We start from the raw sequence: 17,037 nt of genomic DNA, 5'->3' as shown, positions 1-17,037 counted from the left end.
GGCTGGAATTGGAGTCCCAAGATCTGTGTTCAAATCACTTAGGAACTATGTGATCTTGGAGCCTTTTTCTGTCCTCTGATGGTATTGGACTAGTTGGTTTCAAGGTCCGTCACAAGCCTAACTTTCTAATATATGAACCAGATATCACGTGGATTTAGGGCCAGACAACTTGGGTTTCAATTTATTCTTTCCCATTTACTACCACTTGGGCAAGGCAACCTCTCGGAGCCTCAGATCTTCTTCAGTAAAATCAGAGGGTTGGATTCCAAGGTTCCTCACAGTTCCAAAAGGATGCTCCTAGGAGCCCCGGAGAGCTTCGCTCCAGGCAGGGGAGGATGGATGTGCCTTGGGCCCTGGAACCTTTAGTGCCTGGGGTGGGGGCTCAGGGTAGCCTCCATAGGAAGCTGTCCATGGTCCACCCTCCCCCCTGCTCAGGGACTTGGGGCACTTCTCTACTTTGATTAGGGACTCAGCTCTGTCCCAGGCAGGCTGGAGTGGGCGGTGCCTCGGCATTGCCAACCCCCCACCTCCCCCTGCATTCAGGAGCCGGGAGCCCGAGCAGCTACTGCTGTTGCCACCGCTGCCCTCCGCGCCCCCCTCCCTCCCTGCCCTCGAAGTACTTCCCCATCCCTCAGCTGTCCTCCAGGAGACAGGAGCCCTGTGGGGCCATGCCCCCCGTCCCTGCCAGGACCCCAAGCCTGCTCTGAGCCTTTGCCTCGGGCCGCCGGGCCATCTGGGCCATGGCCAACTCTGGCTTCCAGCTCCTGGGCTACTTCCTGGCGCTGGGGGGCTGGGTGGGCATCATCGCCAGCACAGCCCTGCCCCAGTGGAAGCAGTCCTCCTATGCGGGAGATGCCATCATCACAGCCGTGGGCCTCTATGAGGGACTCTGGATGTCCTGCGCCTCTCAGAGCACCGGCCAGGTGCAATGCAAGCTCTACGACTCTCTGCTCGCCCTGGACGGTAGGACCCCGCTCCCTCCCCTCTGCCTCTTCCCCCCTCCCTCTTTTACCCATCCCCTCCCTCCTTCCATCACCTAGAGCTTTCCCCCCAAGCAGTTGTACTATGCCATTGGCCCTTTGGGGCTCAAGGGGGGACAAAGACCAGATTTGGGGCTCCCGGGAGGGTTCACTGAGATGGAATGGGAGGAGGTCCTGGTGCCTCTGAGGCTGTGTGGATAGTTGTTGACTTGCCTTAAAAGAGAAGTTCCCCAAACCCCTCCTATTGTCCCTGTGCCCCCCTGGTATCAGACACTCCGGCCCCACCCCCCAGATTCATAATCATACATAGTCCTAGTGTTAGTGTGGGAAGGGCCTTGAGAACAGAGAAAGTCAGGGACACCTTAGGACAGAGACTATTGGAGCCAGGACTACTTAATATGCAAGGTCAGAACTGCACGTGACCCTAGAGCAGAGTATAAAGTAAGAATAAAGAATTACAGAGCCTTTCAAGGGGTCTTATAGAACATAAATTGTCAAACCTTAGAACACAGAAGGTCAGAGCTGGGAGGGCCCTTAGAACCAGGGATGTCAGAGCCGGGAGGGTCTTTAGAACTTAGAAGTTCAGAGCTGAAAAGAGCTCATTCCAATCATGTTCATTTCAACAAGAGGGAAATCAAAATTTGAATTGGGCAAGTGACTTTTTTGATCAGAGATCAATGGCAAAGTAGATAATGAGCCATATTTATCAAGCATTTACTCTTAGGTGCATGCAGAATAACACAACCCCTATTAGACACCTACATTTTCCATTCCATAAATTACTTCTCCCACAATTTCTCCTCCTTTTTCCAGCCCCCTAAATCCCCCCTGGAGCCCTGGAGGAGAGGACAATGATAGTGTTGGTTCTAAGGTGGGCTTTTAGAGGAGTGCAGGGGTCCTGAAGATTACAAAAGCAAGGCAGAGTTTGTGGGAGGGAGTGGAGGTCGTGGGAGACTGGGAGGGATTAGTTTCCCCCCTGATATTTCTGGCATTTTTTCCCTAACTCTGCATACCCTGAGGGGGGTGGTCTAAACCGAGGAAGTAGGATCCCAGTGGCTCAGGTTGTATGGGTTGTCCCTAGGACAGCCTCAGCTTCTCCCACTTGGGTCCTGAATAGCTCTCCTTCCCATGGGATTTTTCTGCTAGCCCCCTAGTGATGGATGGGGGAGGTGGAGTTGGGTGCTAACCCTTCCTCCTGGGAGGCACTCACCTGAGGACTGGCTTCCTTTCCTTTTGTTCTCACCCATCAAACATAAAGCTAGTGCACATGTCTGGGTGTGGCCACTTAGGGGGTTTTGACTGTCCCAGTGACATGGACACAGCCCCATTAAAGAGCAGAGGTATTGGGGGAGGGGGTGCAGAGCCATGACAGTCCTAGTGCTGGCGCAGGGAAATGTCTGCCTCATCTGTGGAAAAGGTGGCTGGCCATTGGGAAATAGGAGAGGGTTTACAGGATGATCGGTCTAGGGCTGCTTGGGACAGAGTCATCCAGCCCAAACCACTGCTGATGAGGCAGCTGAGACCAGAGAATTAACATGCTCACACACCGAATTGAGACAGATTCTTTTTACTCCCAAGTCACTGCCTTCCCAGCCAACATTATCCAGACCAAAAGAAGGAGGCTTACAACACAGAATGTTAGAACTGCAAGTGACCTTGGAACAGAGAACACACAAAGTGAGAAGGTGGAATTTCAGAGCCTTTCAAGGGGCCTTACAGAACAAAAATGCCAGAACTCAAAACACAGAATGTCAGAACTGGGAGGGAGCATAGAAAGGTCCACTGGGGACTGGGGAGCTGAAGTTAAGAGAGGCTGGGACAAGGCTTCTGCCCCTATCAGCCACTAACTCTGTTACTATGGGCTAACCATTCAACTACCCACTATTTATTTGTCCAGTACTTTTAGTGGTCAGTCTGGGTCTTTGTTTTCTCTGAGTCTCAGTTTTCATATCTCTAAATTGGGGATAATAATACCCTGTAGATAAAGCCTGTCTGATGGGTTTGGCATGATGACCTATTGAGATAATAAATATAAATGTAAAGAGCTTCATAGACCTTAGAATGTTCTAATAATCTCAGCTGTCCTTGTTGAGCACTCTTGGCCAATGAGGGTGATTCTAGGAGTCAGGTGTGTGAGAGGCTAAACAGACTGAGTAAAAAAAGAAAAAGAAAAAGTCCTAAAATAACAACATGGCGTCATTGTCATGTCAGCATGACAAGAGCATGATTTCATTGGTACTGACCAGAGACCTCAGAGCAGGAAGCAAAGAGGGAGGGAGTGGCTCACTACCAGAAGCCCCAGGGCTCCAAGATCTGGGAGGAAATTTAAGCTTCTGGAGACATAGGTTCAAATTTCCAGGGTCCCAACTATTCACTGTGTATCTTTGAATAAATCAGTCCCTCCTGAGGGGGAGGGGAAAGACAGGAGCTTGGATTACATGATTTCTAAGGGTCCTTCCAACTCTGACATGATTTTTTCACTTCCAGAGGCTGGACCAATGGTCAGATGGAAGGAATGAAACAGAGAGAGGAGAGTGGGAGTGAAAGCTGCTGGGTGGGAGGGAGGCAGGGCTGCAGAGGCAATGGGGAGGGACAGAGGGTAAGGGCTCTGGGAAGTGGGCCCCTTAGAATACCTTGATCTCTTCCCCTTACAGTCCACATCCAGACTTCAAGAGCCCTCATGGTCGTTTCCGTGCTCTTGGGCTTCATCGGGGTGGTCGTCAGTGTGGTGGGCATGAAATGCACCCGCGTAGGAGACAACAACCCTGTGACAAAGGGCCGGGTTGCTGTCTCTGGAGGTGCCCTTTTCCTCCTCGCAGGTAAGTCCTGCATTCCTCATGGTCCTGCCATGGCCAGCACCGGTCAGTGGTTCCCTCCCAACCTCTGCGTCCACTGGAGAGGACAGAAGCAGGCAGTCTCCAAATTGTACTGGCATACCATGTCAAGCTTAGAGGCTGAGGGAGCTCCCTGGGGGCAGGGGGGATGGGAAAGGGGAGCCAAGCTTGACCTAGGAGCCAGGAAACCAAAACAGGACTGAGCTGGGTCTTTCTGTCCTCAGGGCTCTGTACGCTGACTGCAGTCTCCTGGTATGCCACGCTGGTAACCCAGGAGTTTTTCAATCCCAACACACCAGTCAATGCCAGGTAAGGAAGACTGGGCGGGGGTGGAAGAGGAGAGCCAGCTTTCTCAGGTCCTCAGGGGAATCTGGGCTCTCCCACAGTCCTTTTCTTCTCAACCTCTATGTTGACTCTTTTATATTCTCAGAAGGGGTCAGGGTTCTGGGACCCAGGTCTCTTCCCATTCTAGAGGAGACATGTGGCCAGCACCACATAAATGAGCTTGTGGTGGTTGAAATAAGGAGACAGGGTGGCTGATAATTCAATAGAGCTGTTCATTAAAAGAAATCATGCTGCTTGTATATCTTAAAACCATATGTTATTATGAAAAGCGTTGTTCTGTGACCAGCCCTGGTTTCTGTTTTCTATGATCTAACTCTCTGAATTATGTTGTTAGTTTCTAGGGACTCAATCATATGAAAAGTTCACAATGCCCCAGTAACTGTGCCAGGAGCTTATGTTTTCTCATGATTTCAAGCTTATATGTACCCTTGATTAATCTTAGGGGGAGGAGAACATCCCAGTTACCGAGTTTCTAGCTTCCTGGGAGTTCTCTACTTCTCCCCCTTTTTTTGTTTATTGAGGGCTCTCAAGTCTTGAAGTCTGAGATCCTGCCTGCAAACATTCTCCGTAATTCTTTTAACTATGGTCAGAAAACAGCCTACCACAGCAGTACAGATACAGATACATATAAACAAAATTATAGCAAATGTTATGAGTATAATTTTATTGCCCAATGGCACTCAATGTTCCTTGTGCTCTCTTAATCCAATCAGCCATTGTTTGGGCAGTCTGGTCAGATTCTAGATTTTCATGTGATTCTTTATGTAACATATCCACGATCTTTTGAAGATCTCCAATATCCAATGCAATATTTGAATTTCCCCATAATCCATTAAGGTGATTTCTAATTTTATCCCATTCCCACTCTCATTGTATTCCTTATTAATCATACAGAAACTAGTGAATTTGTAATCACACACTAATCTTTGTCTGATATTACCACTTCTTGTCCTATTTCAAGGACATCCTCTCTTAATTGATTTATAGCTTCATAAAACTCTTTATTAATTTTATTCTGTGTAGCAAACCTTTTAGAGATGTCCAGAGTAAGTTCATGCAAATAATTAGCTTGAACCACTTGACTTTGAACAATGGTTACAGACATAGCAATCGAGGCACTGGAAGCTAAAATAGAAATTAACGCAATTATACCAGAAACAATACATGAAATACATTGTTTCTTTCTACTTTTGCTGAGCAAATGTTCAATGTTCTCCTCGGAATGGTCTGCTCCAGTGTGATACCAGTTATCACTCTGTATAGGTAATGTAGTAAATGAAGGCTTCATAACAAACACAATACTGGTATTAACCTTACTTTCTATGCATCTAGAAACCTCTGCAAGTAACATTATAAACTCCTTCTATCTTTGTTACTGTCACGTGGCCAATTTTTCCCCACATGAAAGCATAATCATTCCCCAAACATGCCTGCACAGTAGCATTATATGACACATTGTTATTTCTATTCTGATAATATCCCTCTACAGGTGTGAATGGTAATGTGAGTTTCCAAACCTGATCATTCCCCTTTTGATTATTTCCCCACCAGTTCGATTTAGGGTATCCCCCATGCATGTGGCAATTACCAGCATCATAATATCTGATTCCAAATAGTGTGACAAAGTCTCTGTTCTGTTCTGCAGTCCAGAAAAGGAGCATCAGCTTCTTCAGAGTCCTTTAAGTCCCGATCCAGACAGAGATCGATATATGAATTCCCCAATTGGGAGTTATTGTTTCACAAATCTGACTCAATATACTTATAACAGTAGTTGCTTGATTGAGGAAATGTTGTTTGCCTTGTGGAACTATAGACTTAAAGTCTTTTTTACACAATTGGAAGGTTGCAATATTCCTACTAGCCAAAAAACTCTGTGAAAAGGATCATATTTATTACAAAAATGAATAGGCTGTATCAGATTACAGCTGTCAACGTTAGCATTTGTATTGAACTATTTGACTTATTAATACCAAATTCCTTATCTAAATATTGAGATCCATTTCCATCCATTAGAATTTCAGGAATGTATTTTCCCCATCCACTACTCTCACTCATGGTGGGCTTTGTATAATACCCCAGAAGGTTTTAGTTTTGCTTTTTCCCAATTTAAGTTGTGCCAGAACTAAGGCCAGCTGCAGGAGCCATGCTGCTTGATTCCCCTCGCAGCAACAGCGGCCTCTGCAAGTCTTCTTTTCTTTTATCTTCATGATCTGGATCAATTTGGATGGGGCGCTTACATCTTGCCAGGATCCATGTGTCTCCTTCATCTGTGGAAATACAAAGAAAACCTCAACCCGGAATTATTACCTTATCAGGGCCCCTCCACATCCCACTGACATTCTTCCACATCACATATTGTGACGGGAGGGCCGGGTGGCAGAGCTGACTCCTTAACCTTTTCTGTTCCTCTTTGAGGAAAAATGATGTAATGAAGAAAAAAATAAATGGGTGTGGGACAAGTTATCCAATATGAGATAAGTAATGGTATATAGTGCTTTAGCAAATCTGTTCTTGGGGGACTTCTCCCCTTTTTGTTTATCAAGAATGACTTTCAAAGTTCTATTCTTACACTATACTATAACCTGTCCTGTTGGATTTTAAGGAATTCCCACAACATGTGAAATATCCCAAGAACCACAGAATTTTTTTAAACTGCAAAGAAATATAATCGGGTCCTTTGTCAGTTTTGACCTGTTGAGGAGTTCCTAAAAGAGCAAAGCAAGATAATAAATGGTCTATTACATTCTTTGTGGTTTTTCCTCCTAGTGCAGAGGCATAAGTAAATCCTGACTATGTATCTACAATAATATGCACATATTTGCATTTTCCAAACTCTAATACATGTGTAACATCCATTTGCCAAAACTCATTAGGATATCTTCCTATGGGGTTGATACCCTCTAATTTAGGGGGGTGGTACACAACACACGCAGGACATCCTTTGACTATCTGTCGGGCCTGCTCTTTGGTAATTTGAAACATTTTTTCTGAGCATCCAAGCAAAATGATGAAATGTTTGAGGTGATGCTTGTGCTTCTTCCAAAGTCCATTAAGATATTGATCTGCTATATGATTTCCTTCAAATATAGGTCCTTCAATGTTAGCATGGGAAGGAATATGTAAAAATATATACAGGATTATGATGAGCCCTAACTATGTCTTGAAGATCTTGACACATAATATCTTATTACTTCTTTTAATATTGGCTGTTTCTACTCTAGATAATACTCTTATCCCATACTAAAAATGAAAATAAAAAAATTTCCTAGAGAAATAAGACTAATACATACAAAGCTTCTGTCCTCACCTATGTAGGATCTTGAAGCTTTAAATGGGCCAGAAGCTCCCATGACCAAGAAATCAAATGCAGTCTACATTACCAGAGTCATTGGATTTGGGAAGTGACCATCTTGGTGTAATGTCTTGAGTAAGACCACACTGGAGAATGGTGGTCAGTTCTGAATGCTCCTTCTTAATTATCAAGTGGAAAGATGCAGAGCTTCTAGGAAGGAAGAGATGAGAGTCTTGTTGTTCTCTTCCCGATCAGATCCCAGTTGAAGAGTTACGTTCAGTTCTGAGCAGAGTTGAGTAAGAGCATTGATAATCCAGAAAGCATCCTTTGAAGAGGGCGACCAGAATGATGGTGTTTTAGTCTATGACACTGGAAAAAAGACTATCTAAAGGAATGGGGTATATGCCTAGACTAAGGGAAATTCAAGAGAGATGTGAAAACCATCTTCAAGTATTTGAAGGCTATGAAATTGAAGACACTTGAAATTTATTCTGTTTCACGCCATACGGGAGAAATAGGATTAGTGGACAAAAGTGACAGAGAGACAAATTTCATTTCAATATAAGGGGAAAATTCCCAACAATTAACACTATTTGGATATGGAATGGGCTATTTGGGCTTGGAGATCACTGGTTATAGGGATAAATAACTTAAGGACATATTTATTAATAACTCTAATTCACAACCACATAAATCCAGAGTTCAGGGGATTGAATTGAGGATTATATTTCTATATGTAGCTTTCTTTCAGTAGAATATAAGAAAGAATGTAATTCAGAGCAGAGATTATCTGATTTTTGTCTTTGAGCTCTTAATACCCCAAACAGTGACTAGTAACATAATAGACATTTCAAAAATGTTTGTTAATATGAATGAAAAAGATCATAGCTCTTCTAATAAATGTTTATTGAATTGAATAAAAAAGATCATAGATTTTTAAATAAATGCTTATTGATATTAAATTGACAAGATCATAGATCTCTTTAGATTTAGGATGATTTCATTTTACAAATGAGGAAATTGAGACCCAAAAAGAGGAAGTGATTTATTTATCCAAGGCTATATATACAAGTAGTAAGTGACAAATCCATAATTAAAACTCAAAAGCTACAATTCTAAATTCAGCACTCCATCCATTTCACCACACTGCTTCCCAAAGTCTCAAGGGCCACTTGTTGGGTTAAGGAAGTGACTCTTATTCAAATACAGGTTGGATTAGATGATTTCTTGAAGGGCTTTCCAACTAAGAGATTTTATAAAGTGAAAAGAAGCTCAATTCTCTCATCTTCAGTGACTATTTTCAGTGTGGGGACCACTGAAATTTGAAACAAAATTTCTTAACATCCCAACCATTCCAGAAAGAATGGTTCAGAAATATTCCGTTTACTTCTTGTACTTGTTATTTTAAGAGACTGTAAAGAGTCTCAATTGGTTCTGAGCAACATGGTAGAAAGAACTGGAAATTTAGTGTGAAAAGAACTAGATTCAAGTTTTGTCAGGTCCTCATCCAGTATGATCTTGGGCAAATCACTGGGCCTCAGTTTACTTGTTTGCAAGCTGAAAATGAATTAGATGATTTTTAAGGTCCCTTCTACTGCTATCATTCTATGAGCCTATGAGAATGTATAGTTAGTTGTGAGGTATATGTCAAGTGAAGGAAATAGTATGACTGTGGGATCATTGCTTAAAATATTTCAAATCAGAAACAACTTTACAACTAGTAAGCCCAATTCCACAGGTAATAATTAAATAAGTTAACATGTAAACAGTTAGGACTTGTACCCAGGTCCCAATTTTAAATACAGACTTCCCACTTTATCATGCTTCAAATCAGAAAATACATATTAAATCCCTACTGTGTACAATAGAAAAAAATGGGTTAGTTGTGGAGCAACACTGAGGCCTAACTAGTAGATCATCTGGAATAGAAGCAGGAATGAGCATGGCAGCTAGACTTTGAGAGAAATGCACTTGATCTTTTTGGGGCTTCAGGAGATAATCTTGTGTTTCCCAGGAATTGTGTCCCCATATGAGAGGTGGACATACCAAGGAAATGCCTTAGTGCTTGAACCAGAATTAGTGAATGGAGAACATTGTCAAGGAAAGCATCAATAGCATCAATAACATGGAGAAGAGTGATGAGGAGTGAAAAAAATTTAAAATGACATATATCCCCCCTTCAAAAAGCTTCCAGTCTATTAGAAAGGACAGAGCATGTATACAGGAAGGTCTGCTCTAGAATAGAATGGGACAGGGACAAAAAAGAGCACTTTGAGTAATGGGGATGAGAGGGAACAATGAAAGCTTTGTTCGACAGATGGAAATGAAGAAAAGAGGATATTTTTGATCTGGAAGAGGGCTTGGACTTATCCAGAGAGGTGGGGGATAGGAGGTTGAGGAGTAGAGGAATTGGGCAATTTGGCCATCTGAAATGAAGCTGGAAAAATATATTGATTTAGATTGCAGAAGACCTTGAATCCTAGTCCAAGGAACTTGCATTTTGTCCTATAAACAAAAGATTTCTATTAAGCACTAGAGATTTTCACCAGAGAGTAGCTTGGTCACACCTATATTTCAATTCAATTCAATAAGCATATGAGCTATCCCCCAGTTGTCCCTTGCTTAGGAGTATATAGCAAGGCCACCATTTCCCCACATAACACATGAAAAAATAAATATGATACATGACTGGTAGTCAATGACAAGTCTAGACAAGAGTTCAAGGTGGGAAAGATATGCTTAGTTAGGATTAGTCACAGAAATCTTCATGAAGGAGATAGTATTTAAATTAGGCCCCGAAGGGTAGAAATAATGTTGTCATGACTTAATGGATCAGCTATAATAGGGTCTTGTCTAATCTGATCTTTCCCTCTTCCTTCCTCCTTTCCTCCCAGGTATGAGTTTGGGCCAGCGCTGTTTGTGGGTTGGGCATCTGCCAGCCTCATCATGCTGGGGGGCTCCTTCCTCTGCTGCACCTGTCCTGAAAGAGAAAGACTCAGCCCTCAGCAACCCTATCGAGCTGGGCCTGCCTCTGCAGCTGCTCGGGAGTATGTCTGAGTCCCTGGCCCAGCCCTGGGCCTGTTAATCCTGTCCCTAACTCCCACATCCTCTATGCCCCTGTCAGCCCCAAGGCAGGTGAAGAGGCAACCCCTCAGCCAGCCTCTGTGCTATGGGCTGAGGGTGAGAGTCATCCCCATGGCTTATCAGGTAGCTCCCAATAGCACTCATTCCTCAGTTCACACATACCAACACAGAATAAGGCAAAGTCTCACAGGCACACATGAGAGTGGCCCATCGGCATTAACTTGGAGAGATAACATTCTCTCTGTCTCTTTCTCTTTTTCTCTGTCTCTGTGTCTTTCTGTCTCTGTTTCTCTCATTTCTCTCTGTCTTATCCTCTGTCATCTCTTTCTCTCTTTGTCTCTCATGTACACACACACACACACATACATCTAGAGAAATGGAGAGAAAACTCACTACTGCAGGGGCTCAGGAATCTGCCTCCTATCACATGAACAGGGAAGGAGGATGGTGTGGGCTAAGGCCATTGCCAATCTGTGTCTAGACCAGTGGGCTGTGGGTGGGATGTGAGTGGATGCTGGGGACAGTGACCCCTGCTCCTCAGAGATGCCAGAGACCTGAGATCTCCAGAACCCAGGTTCTCTCAGCAAAACTAATGGCCCTTTTTTTTCTTTTGAATTTCAGAAAAATTATAAAAGTGCCTGCACCCATGAGGGGAGATCCAGGCTTGTAACCTAGCAGCCCCCATCTCTGGCTCCCTCCCAGGCCCCAGCTACTCCCCTCTGTTTCTCTTTTATTCCTTGAATTTCCACCAGGGTGGAAAGCTATGCTTCTGTGACTTTAGTCCATATGCAAAGAGAAGTCCTGATTTGTTTTTCTTGACTTTGGTGTCTTTCATTTGTCTGGGAGTAGGAGGTGACGGTGAGTGAGTGTGATGGGGACAGAGACAAACAACTGGTGACAGACAAAAAAGGAGTGGCAAAGGGGACAAGTGTGACCAGCATCCCCTCCTTCCTTCTATCAGGTTCTATTCTGGAAACTACCATTAACTTTGTGATCTTATGCAACCACTTTGGTTCTCACCTCATCAATAAAATGAGGATTCAATGAATAACCTCTGAGGTCTAAGTCCTATGAATACCAATGACTTCTCCCTTGTGCTGCTCACTGGCATCAGTAAATAAGAGAGGTCTCACTCCTGGTTAATGCAGAGAAACAGCAGGAGTTTAAAAGAACAGATCCAAAGAAAGTCTCATGACTTTTACTATTAAACTCTGGTTTCTCCTCCTCTTAGGGAGAATCTGACTTTCCTCTCTTGGTTTTCATCCCTTAGGACCTAAGTCACTCTTTTATGTAAAGAATCGGCACTGAGATTAAAAGTAGAGATTGTTTGGATCTTTAGAGCCTCTTCTGTCCTGACATTACTTCCTAGGGAGGAGATGCATCCTCTCCCCCCTCCATATTCTCTTAGAAGCCTAAGAATCTATCTCACAATTCTGAAGACCAAGACTTTTTTAAGGCTGAGGCCTGAGGCCTGGGGAAGGAGACTGCAGCAGAGTCCCTGCTCTGAGGGTCTGCCAAGAGGGCCCAGGAGAGAGCTGACAAAAAGCCCCTTCCCATCCTGCCTTGGTGGGGCACATTCAGGGGCGGCTCCGGAGGGGAAAGGGTGGTGTAGAGTTTTTGTCCCTCAGGAAAGAGGGCCAAGCTTGCCCTCGTGGGCTGGACAGGTGCCCAGGGCTTGACTTGGAATGCGAAGGAAACCTGGATCCGCATGTGATTCTCCCGAATCCCCACCCCCACTAGCAGCCCCTCACTGCACCCCCCCCCCACCATCCTGAACTCTGCCTTCAGCTCTCCGCCCCCTGGCCGCGCCCCTTAGGCCTGCCCCAGTACTCCAGTTCGAGCTCTGGAACCCGCAGGACTCCACCAGGCGAAGCCCGGGCTAGGACTGGGTAACGAGCTCCCAACCGGCTGTAGCCCGGGGCGCGGGGCTGGGCGGCGGCGGCAGCTCCTTCGGCCCCAACTCTGTCTCTAGGGACGCGACCACCAGACTGAAGCCGGGGCCAGGTTCTTGTCCGGAAGTCCTCCAGTGCAGGTCGGCCCTCGGGCGGTTCAGGGTGGGGAGGTGGGATCGGGAGGGACTGAAAAAGATGGATGAGGGGTCTAGACCCAAAAGACCCAGTGGGGTCAGAGAGACTCTATTACTATCAAAACTCGGAGAGATGGCAGTCCTCCTGGACCGAATCATCGACTGCGTCAATGACTACCCCGGGTACACGGCTAACACGGGTTAGTATTTAACCCTTATAGACCGTGTCAGATGTCTAACTCTCCTAGATGGCGTCAGTGACCAACCTTCTGAGACTTTATGCCCACGTAGACGGGGCGGGTTACTGAGTGGAGCTGATGTTTAATACGAATCAAGCGTCTAGTGCTTGTAGATCATCAGAGACTCATCCTCTGAGACTGTATCTACGAATTCTCCTGTAGACTGTCTGGGAATAATCCTCCATACTCAGCATCCTCGCAGTACATAGGTAGCCGGTGACTTTCCCCACAGTCCCAGAGCCCAGCTCTCCGGCCTCCGCGGGGAGTTAGAGATACCCCCCCTGGGCCCGAGGGATTATAGCGGGGTCCCCACCCCCCACTCGCGGGCATCCTGGGGCTTTGCTACTTCAGATGAGGGATAGGAGCCGGGGACAGTGATCTGCTCCAGCGTCAAATCCTTCCACCCTAAGGAAACCTGCCAACAAAGTCAGTCTCACAGTCTGTGGATACTAAATTCGGGTTCTCCCCCTAGGCCTCCGCCCTGTAGTTCCCCGGGGAGACAGAGGGATCTGTGGGTCCTGGGAAGGACGATGGCGCTGGGAGATGGGGCGGGCCGGACGTCTGGGTTACTGTCGCCTGCAGGCTCCAATGCCAGGACCCAGCCTCTTGCCGCTGGCCAGTCTGGCCTTGCTCTCTACGGCCTTGCTGCTCACGGCCACCTGGACCGACTGCTGGGTGGTGAACTCCGACGACAGTCTGGAGGTGAGAGGGGGAGAGTCAGGGAGCCCCTTTCTCAAACCTCGAACCTCCACCCTGCCCCTCGCAGGCAATTTGAGTCCTCTGAAGTTCGGCTGATAAAACCCGGCACCAGTTCAGGATCCTCCTCTCCCCCGAGGCCACACCCCTTGCAAGTTCTGATCCAGTCCAAACAAGCCTTAGTCGGCATCCTGGCCCCAACCCCGACCAGTCTCGCTCCAGCCCCCTGTTGTTCTTTCTAGAACCTACTCTGCCCCCATCGCTCTTCAGCATCCTTCCTAGCCCAGATCCCATCCAGTCCTGTGCCTTTCCAAAGGCCCTCCCAGCTCCGATCCTAGCCCTCCCCCCGCGTGCTGAACTGGTCTTAATCCACCTCCCGATCAATTCTGGCTCACCTAGTCCGGCAAGAGCACTCAGTGGAAAGCAACGCGTCTCCTTTTTTTTTTTTTTTTTTTTTTTTTTTTTTTTCTTTTCTTAATGGGTAATTTAGCACTTTTTAATTCTCCCTTGCGTGCAAGGAGAAGGGGGAGAAGAGCCCGTAACCAGGAGCTCTCCTTGGTGCTGAGGCTCAGGATAGGAGGAGTAGGGGGGAGAAAGAATAAGCAAGGCTTGAGGTCGGACCCCAGAGACGTGGGAGGGTGGCGTGAAGATTGACGTGACACAGGCCCTGTCCTCAAGGAGCTTACCGCTGAAGTAGGAAAAACCGCACTAGGACGTGCGAGTAACGCAGCCTCCGGCTCCCTCTTCCGAGTGGAAGCGGCCCGCTGCCTTTCGGACTCGCTCAGTCTGCCTTCCCCTTTCTGCCCACCCCCAGGTAAGCCACAAATGCCAAGGGCTGTGGCGGGCGTGCGTCACCAATCTACTGGATGGCATTCGGACTTGCGACCAGTACGATTCCATCCTGGCCGCACATCCACGTGAGCCCTCCACCCCTACCCCGCCTGCAGGGCCCTGTCCAGGTCCTAGCTCTTGTCTTCCTAGGGCAGCACCCGCTATGACAGACCCTTCCCACACTCCCGTCTCCTCGCGTACATTGTCCCGGCCATGGGGAGTCCTACCCCATTTTCCTTCCACCATACTTCCCTCCGGCTCCCTCCTCTGGGCTTCCTTCTCCATTGTTTCTCACCTTTCCTTTTCTCCCAGGCTCTTCCCCAGTAGATAACTTGTTTCTGAAGTCATCCTTCCAGTTTTCCCTCAGCTCTCTTCTCCCCCAGGGCTTCCTGATCCCCCTCAGTACTCCCTGAACATCCTCCCTCTCCATGACCCCTTGCAAAATGTTCCTTGTGCCCCTCCCCTCAGCTCCCTGAGCCTTACTCCTTGGTGCTCCCCATGCCCCTTCTCTCCGCTCCCCCTCCCCCAGGACGCCGGGTGTTGACCAGGTCCCTGTTGCTCCTGGCCGGGATGCTGTGTAGCTGTGGGTTGGTGGCCCTGCTCCTCACTCTGACCCAGGTGCAGCTCCTGGGGACTGATCCCAGGATAAGGGTTCGGCTGGCCTGGGCATCAGGATGTCTCTTAGGTGCCGGAGGTGAGGGAGGAGGGGAACAGCAAGGGGTAGAGCCAGGGTTGAAACTAGGGGCTGGACCCAAGCTCCAGGAAAGGGAGAAGGGCAGGTGGAGTTCAGCACCCAGAAACTGTGTGGGAGGGACTGGTCCAGACTGGGGCTTCTGAGGAAGAGAGGCTGCTGGTACTGGACTTCAAAACAGGGGGATCAACCCACTCACCTTTGCTTTAGGGTTCCCTGGAGCACTGGGGTCACTCTGGTTTGCTGTGGAGGTGGCTCTGGAGAGAACCCTACCTACTCATCCCCGAGGACCTCTTACTGGCTATTATGAGTGGGGCTGGTCTTGCTGGTTAGGTATTGTGGGATCTGGTGGCTGCATGGCCACTGCTTTGGGTCTGGCCTGCTGTCTTCCAGGCCTCTGGCTCCCAGGTCAGTATGTCCAAGAACCCTCCCACTTCCTCTCCCCAAGTTCCCTTCTTCAAACAAGCAGGCATTTGCGGGGGAGGTCCTAGCTTTACTTCCACCTCCCAGTCCCAGGGTCCCCAGTCAGAGTTAAGGGTGAGACCTTATGAAATGTCATATCCAGATTCTCCTCTGCTCTGCTCCACAGGTAGGAGGGGCCATGGACACCAATTCAGAAGCCGGCAGCACCCACAGGCCATATATATCCTGGATTCCAGTGTATAAGGCCATAGCTGCCTCAACCCTTTATTAGCACTGCCACATTTAGTCTCAGAGTCATGGAGCCACAGGGGAGTTCAGAGGATACCAGGGCCCATCCCAAGATTAAGTTGATGCTTAAAAGCTTTATTAGTATCTTTTGTTTATATACTACATCCATTTCCCAACAGATTTCTTCCCTACCTTCCTACCCAGCAAGACTTCCCTCATAACAAAGATTTTTTTAAAGAAATATATCCACTCAGCAGAGCCAACCAATGCATCAACCTTGTTCAGCCTCATATACAATTCAACAAGCATTTACTAAGTGCCTGGTATGTACTAGGCCCTTCACTGAGTCCTAGAGATACAAAGAAAGGCAAAAAATAATCTCTATTCTCAAAGAGCTTATAGATTAGTGGGGGAGAAAACATGCAAACAACTATATAGAAATAAGCTATAAATAGGATAAATTGGAAGTGATTTCGAGGAAAGGGGAGGCAATTTCACATGCATATTTCACAGGAATAACCCTTTGTTTCTCCACTGAAGAAAAGTACATTAAATTATCTGATCTCCAGGGCCAAAGCTGATCGTCATAATTGTGCAGTTATGGCAAATAAAATTAATAATGGTAAACTGAGGTACAGCGCCCCAAGCAAAATCAGTTTATTAACAGTAATGTTTATGCTGATAAAGTGGGTCAGATTGGCAACCTCAGTAAAGCCAGAAACCCCATTGAGAGGGTCCTCTTATATTGACACAGAACAAAAAAGGGGTCTTGGTAGATGTGGAGAAAAAGTAATAGGTTGTCAGGCTTGGGCAGGAAGATCATGATTGATTATACCAAGAAAGGTAGGTTGGCATTCTTGTGAGGTTAATTACCACCTCTCTCTGACAATTAAGAAATTTTAATTGTTTTATGGGATCCATTTGCATCTTGTAATCTTTGTTAGGGGATGAAAATTACCACATTTGCTGTCTTCTTGAAGTGATTAAAAACTCCTTTAATTGTACAAGGACAGGCAAGGACAGACAAAATCTTTTGAGGAATAGTATCCACTTGTAGGTCTTAAAGATAACAAACATATCCTGGAGGTTATCCCTGGGGCTACTGGTAAGAAAGATAACTTTAATTCAGAAGGAAATAGAAATTGCTGAACTCAAGGACATAGAAAAGCAACTTTAGAATCAAAGTAGTAATTTTTTTTTTTTTTTTTTTTTTTGCTGAGGCAATTATGGTTAAGTGACTTGCCCAGGGTCACACAGCTAGGAAGTATTAAGTGTCTGAGGCTAGATTTGAACTCGGTTCTTCCTGAGTTCTATGAGCTCTATGAATCAAAGTAGTAGTAATTTTCTTCAGTGTTCAGATCAATGTTC

General features: G+C 46.4%; 2 protein-coding genes across 3 annotated transcripts; both read left to right on the top strand.

Annotated features, from left to right (window-relative positions):
- The first annotated feature begins 537 nt into the window (after window positions 1-537).
- On the top strand, window positions 538-11,583 carry CLDN19 (claudin 19). Its single transcript, XM_074307734.1, has 5 exons — window positions 538-963; window positions 3,635-3,799; window positions 4,039-4,123; window positions 10,346-10,498; window positions 11,157-11,583. The coding sequence occupies exons 1-5, from the start codon at window positions 741-743 to the stop codon at window positions 11,203-11,205; spliced, it is 675 nt and encodes a 224-aa protein (XP_074163835.1). The 5' UTR covers window positions 538-740; the 3' UTR covers window positions 11,206-11,583.
- A 779-nt stretch (window positions 11,584-12,362) lies between these two features.
- LOC141559966 (claudin-16-like) lies at window positions 12,363-17,034 on the top strand. Of its 2 annotated transcripts, XM_074297619.1 has the most exons (6): window positions 12,363-12,567; window positions 13,383-13,502; window positions 14,311-14,413; window positions 14,857-15,021; window positions 15,229-15,426; window positions 15,608-17,034. In XM_074297619.1, the coding sequence occupies exons 2-6, from the start codon at window positions 13,389-13,391 to the stop codon at window positions 15,682-15,684; spliced, it is 657 nt and encodes a 218-aa protein (XP_074153720.1). In that variant the 5' UTR covers window positions 12,363-12,567; window positions 13,383-13,388; the 3' UTR covers window positions 15,685-17,034. The 2 variants fall into 2 exon arrangements, with proteins under 2 accessions (XP_074153720.1, XP_074153719.1); XM_074297618.1 differs by having other exon boundaries at window positions 15,229-17,034.
- The last annotated feature ends 3 nt before the right edge of the window (window positions 17,035-17,037 follow it).

This window comes from Sminthopsis crassicaudata, chromosome 3, assembly GCF_048593235.1.
Source record: "Sminthopsis crassicaudata isolate SCR6 chromosome 3, ASM4859323v1, whole genome shotgun sequence".
Classification (NCBI taxonomy): Eukaryota; Metazoa; Chordata; class Mammalia; order Dasyuromorphia; family Dasyuridae; genus Sminthopsis; species Sminthopsis crassicaudata.
This window is presented reverse-complemented; position numbering and strand designations above follow the sequence as displayed.

Excerpts from the sequence above, each read along its gene's own strand:
- CLDN19 (XM_074307734.1), top strand. The coding sequence starts at position 741 with ATGGCCAACTCTGGCTTCCAGCTCCTGGGCTACTTCCTGGCGCTGGGG. Across the intron at positions 3,800-4,038 it reads TGCCCTTTTCCTCCTCGCAG|GGCTCTGTACGCTGACTGCA; the intron begins GTAAGTCCTGCA and ends TTCTGTCCTCAG. Across the intron at positions 10,499-11,156 it reads GCCTCTGCAGCTGCTCGGGA|AAAAATTATAAAAGTGCCTG; the intron begins GTATGTCTGAGT and ends TTTGAATTTCAG.
- LOC141559966 (XM_074297618.1), top strand. The coding sequence starts at position 13,389 with ATGCCAGGACCCAGCCTCTTGCCGCTGGCCAGTCTGGCCTTGCTCTCT. Across the intron at positions 14,414-14,856 it reads CATCCTGGCCGCACATCCAC|GACGCCGGGTGTTGACCAGG; the intron begins GTGAGCCCTCCA and ends CCCCTCCCCCAG. Across the intron at positions 15,022-15,228 it reads ATGTCTCTTAGGTGCCGGAG|GGTTCCCTGGAGCACTGGGG; the intron begins GTGAGGGAGGAG and ends CCTTTGCTTTAG.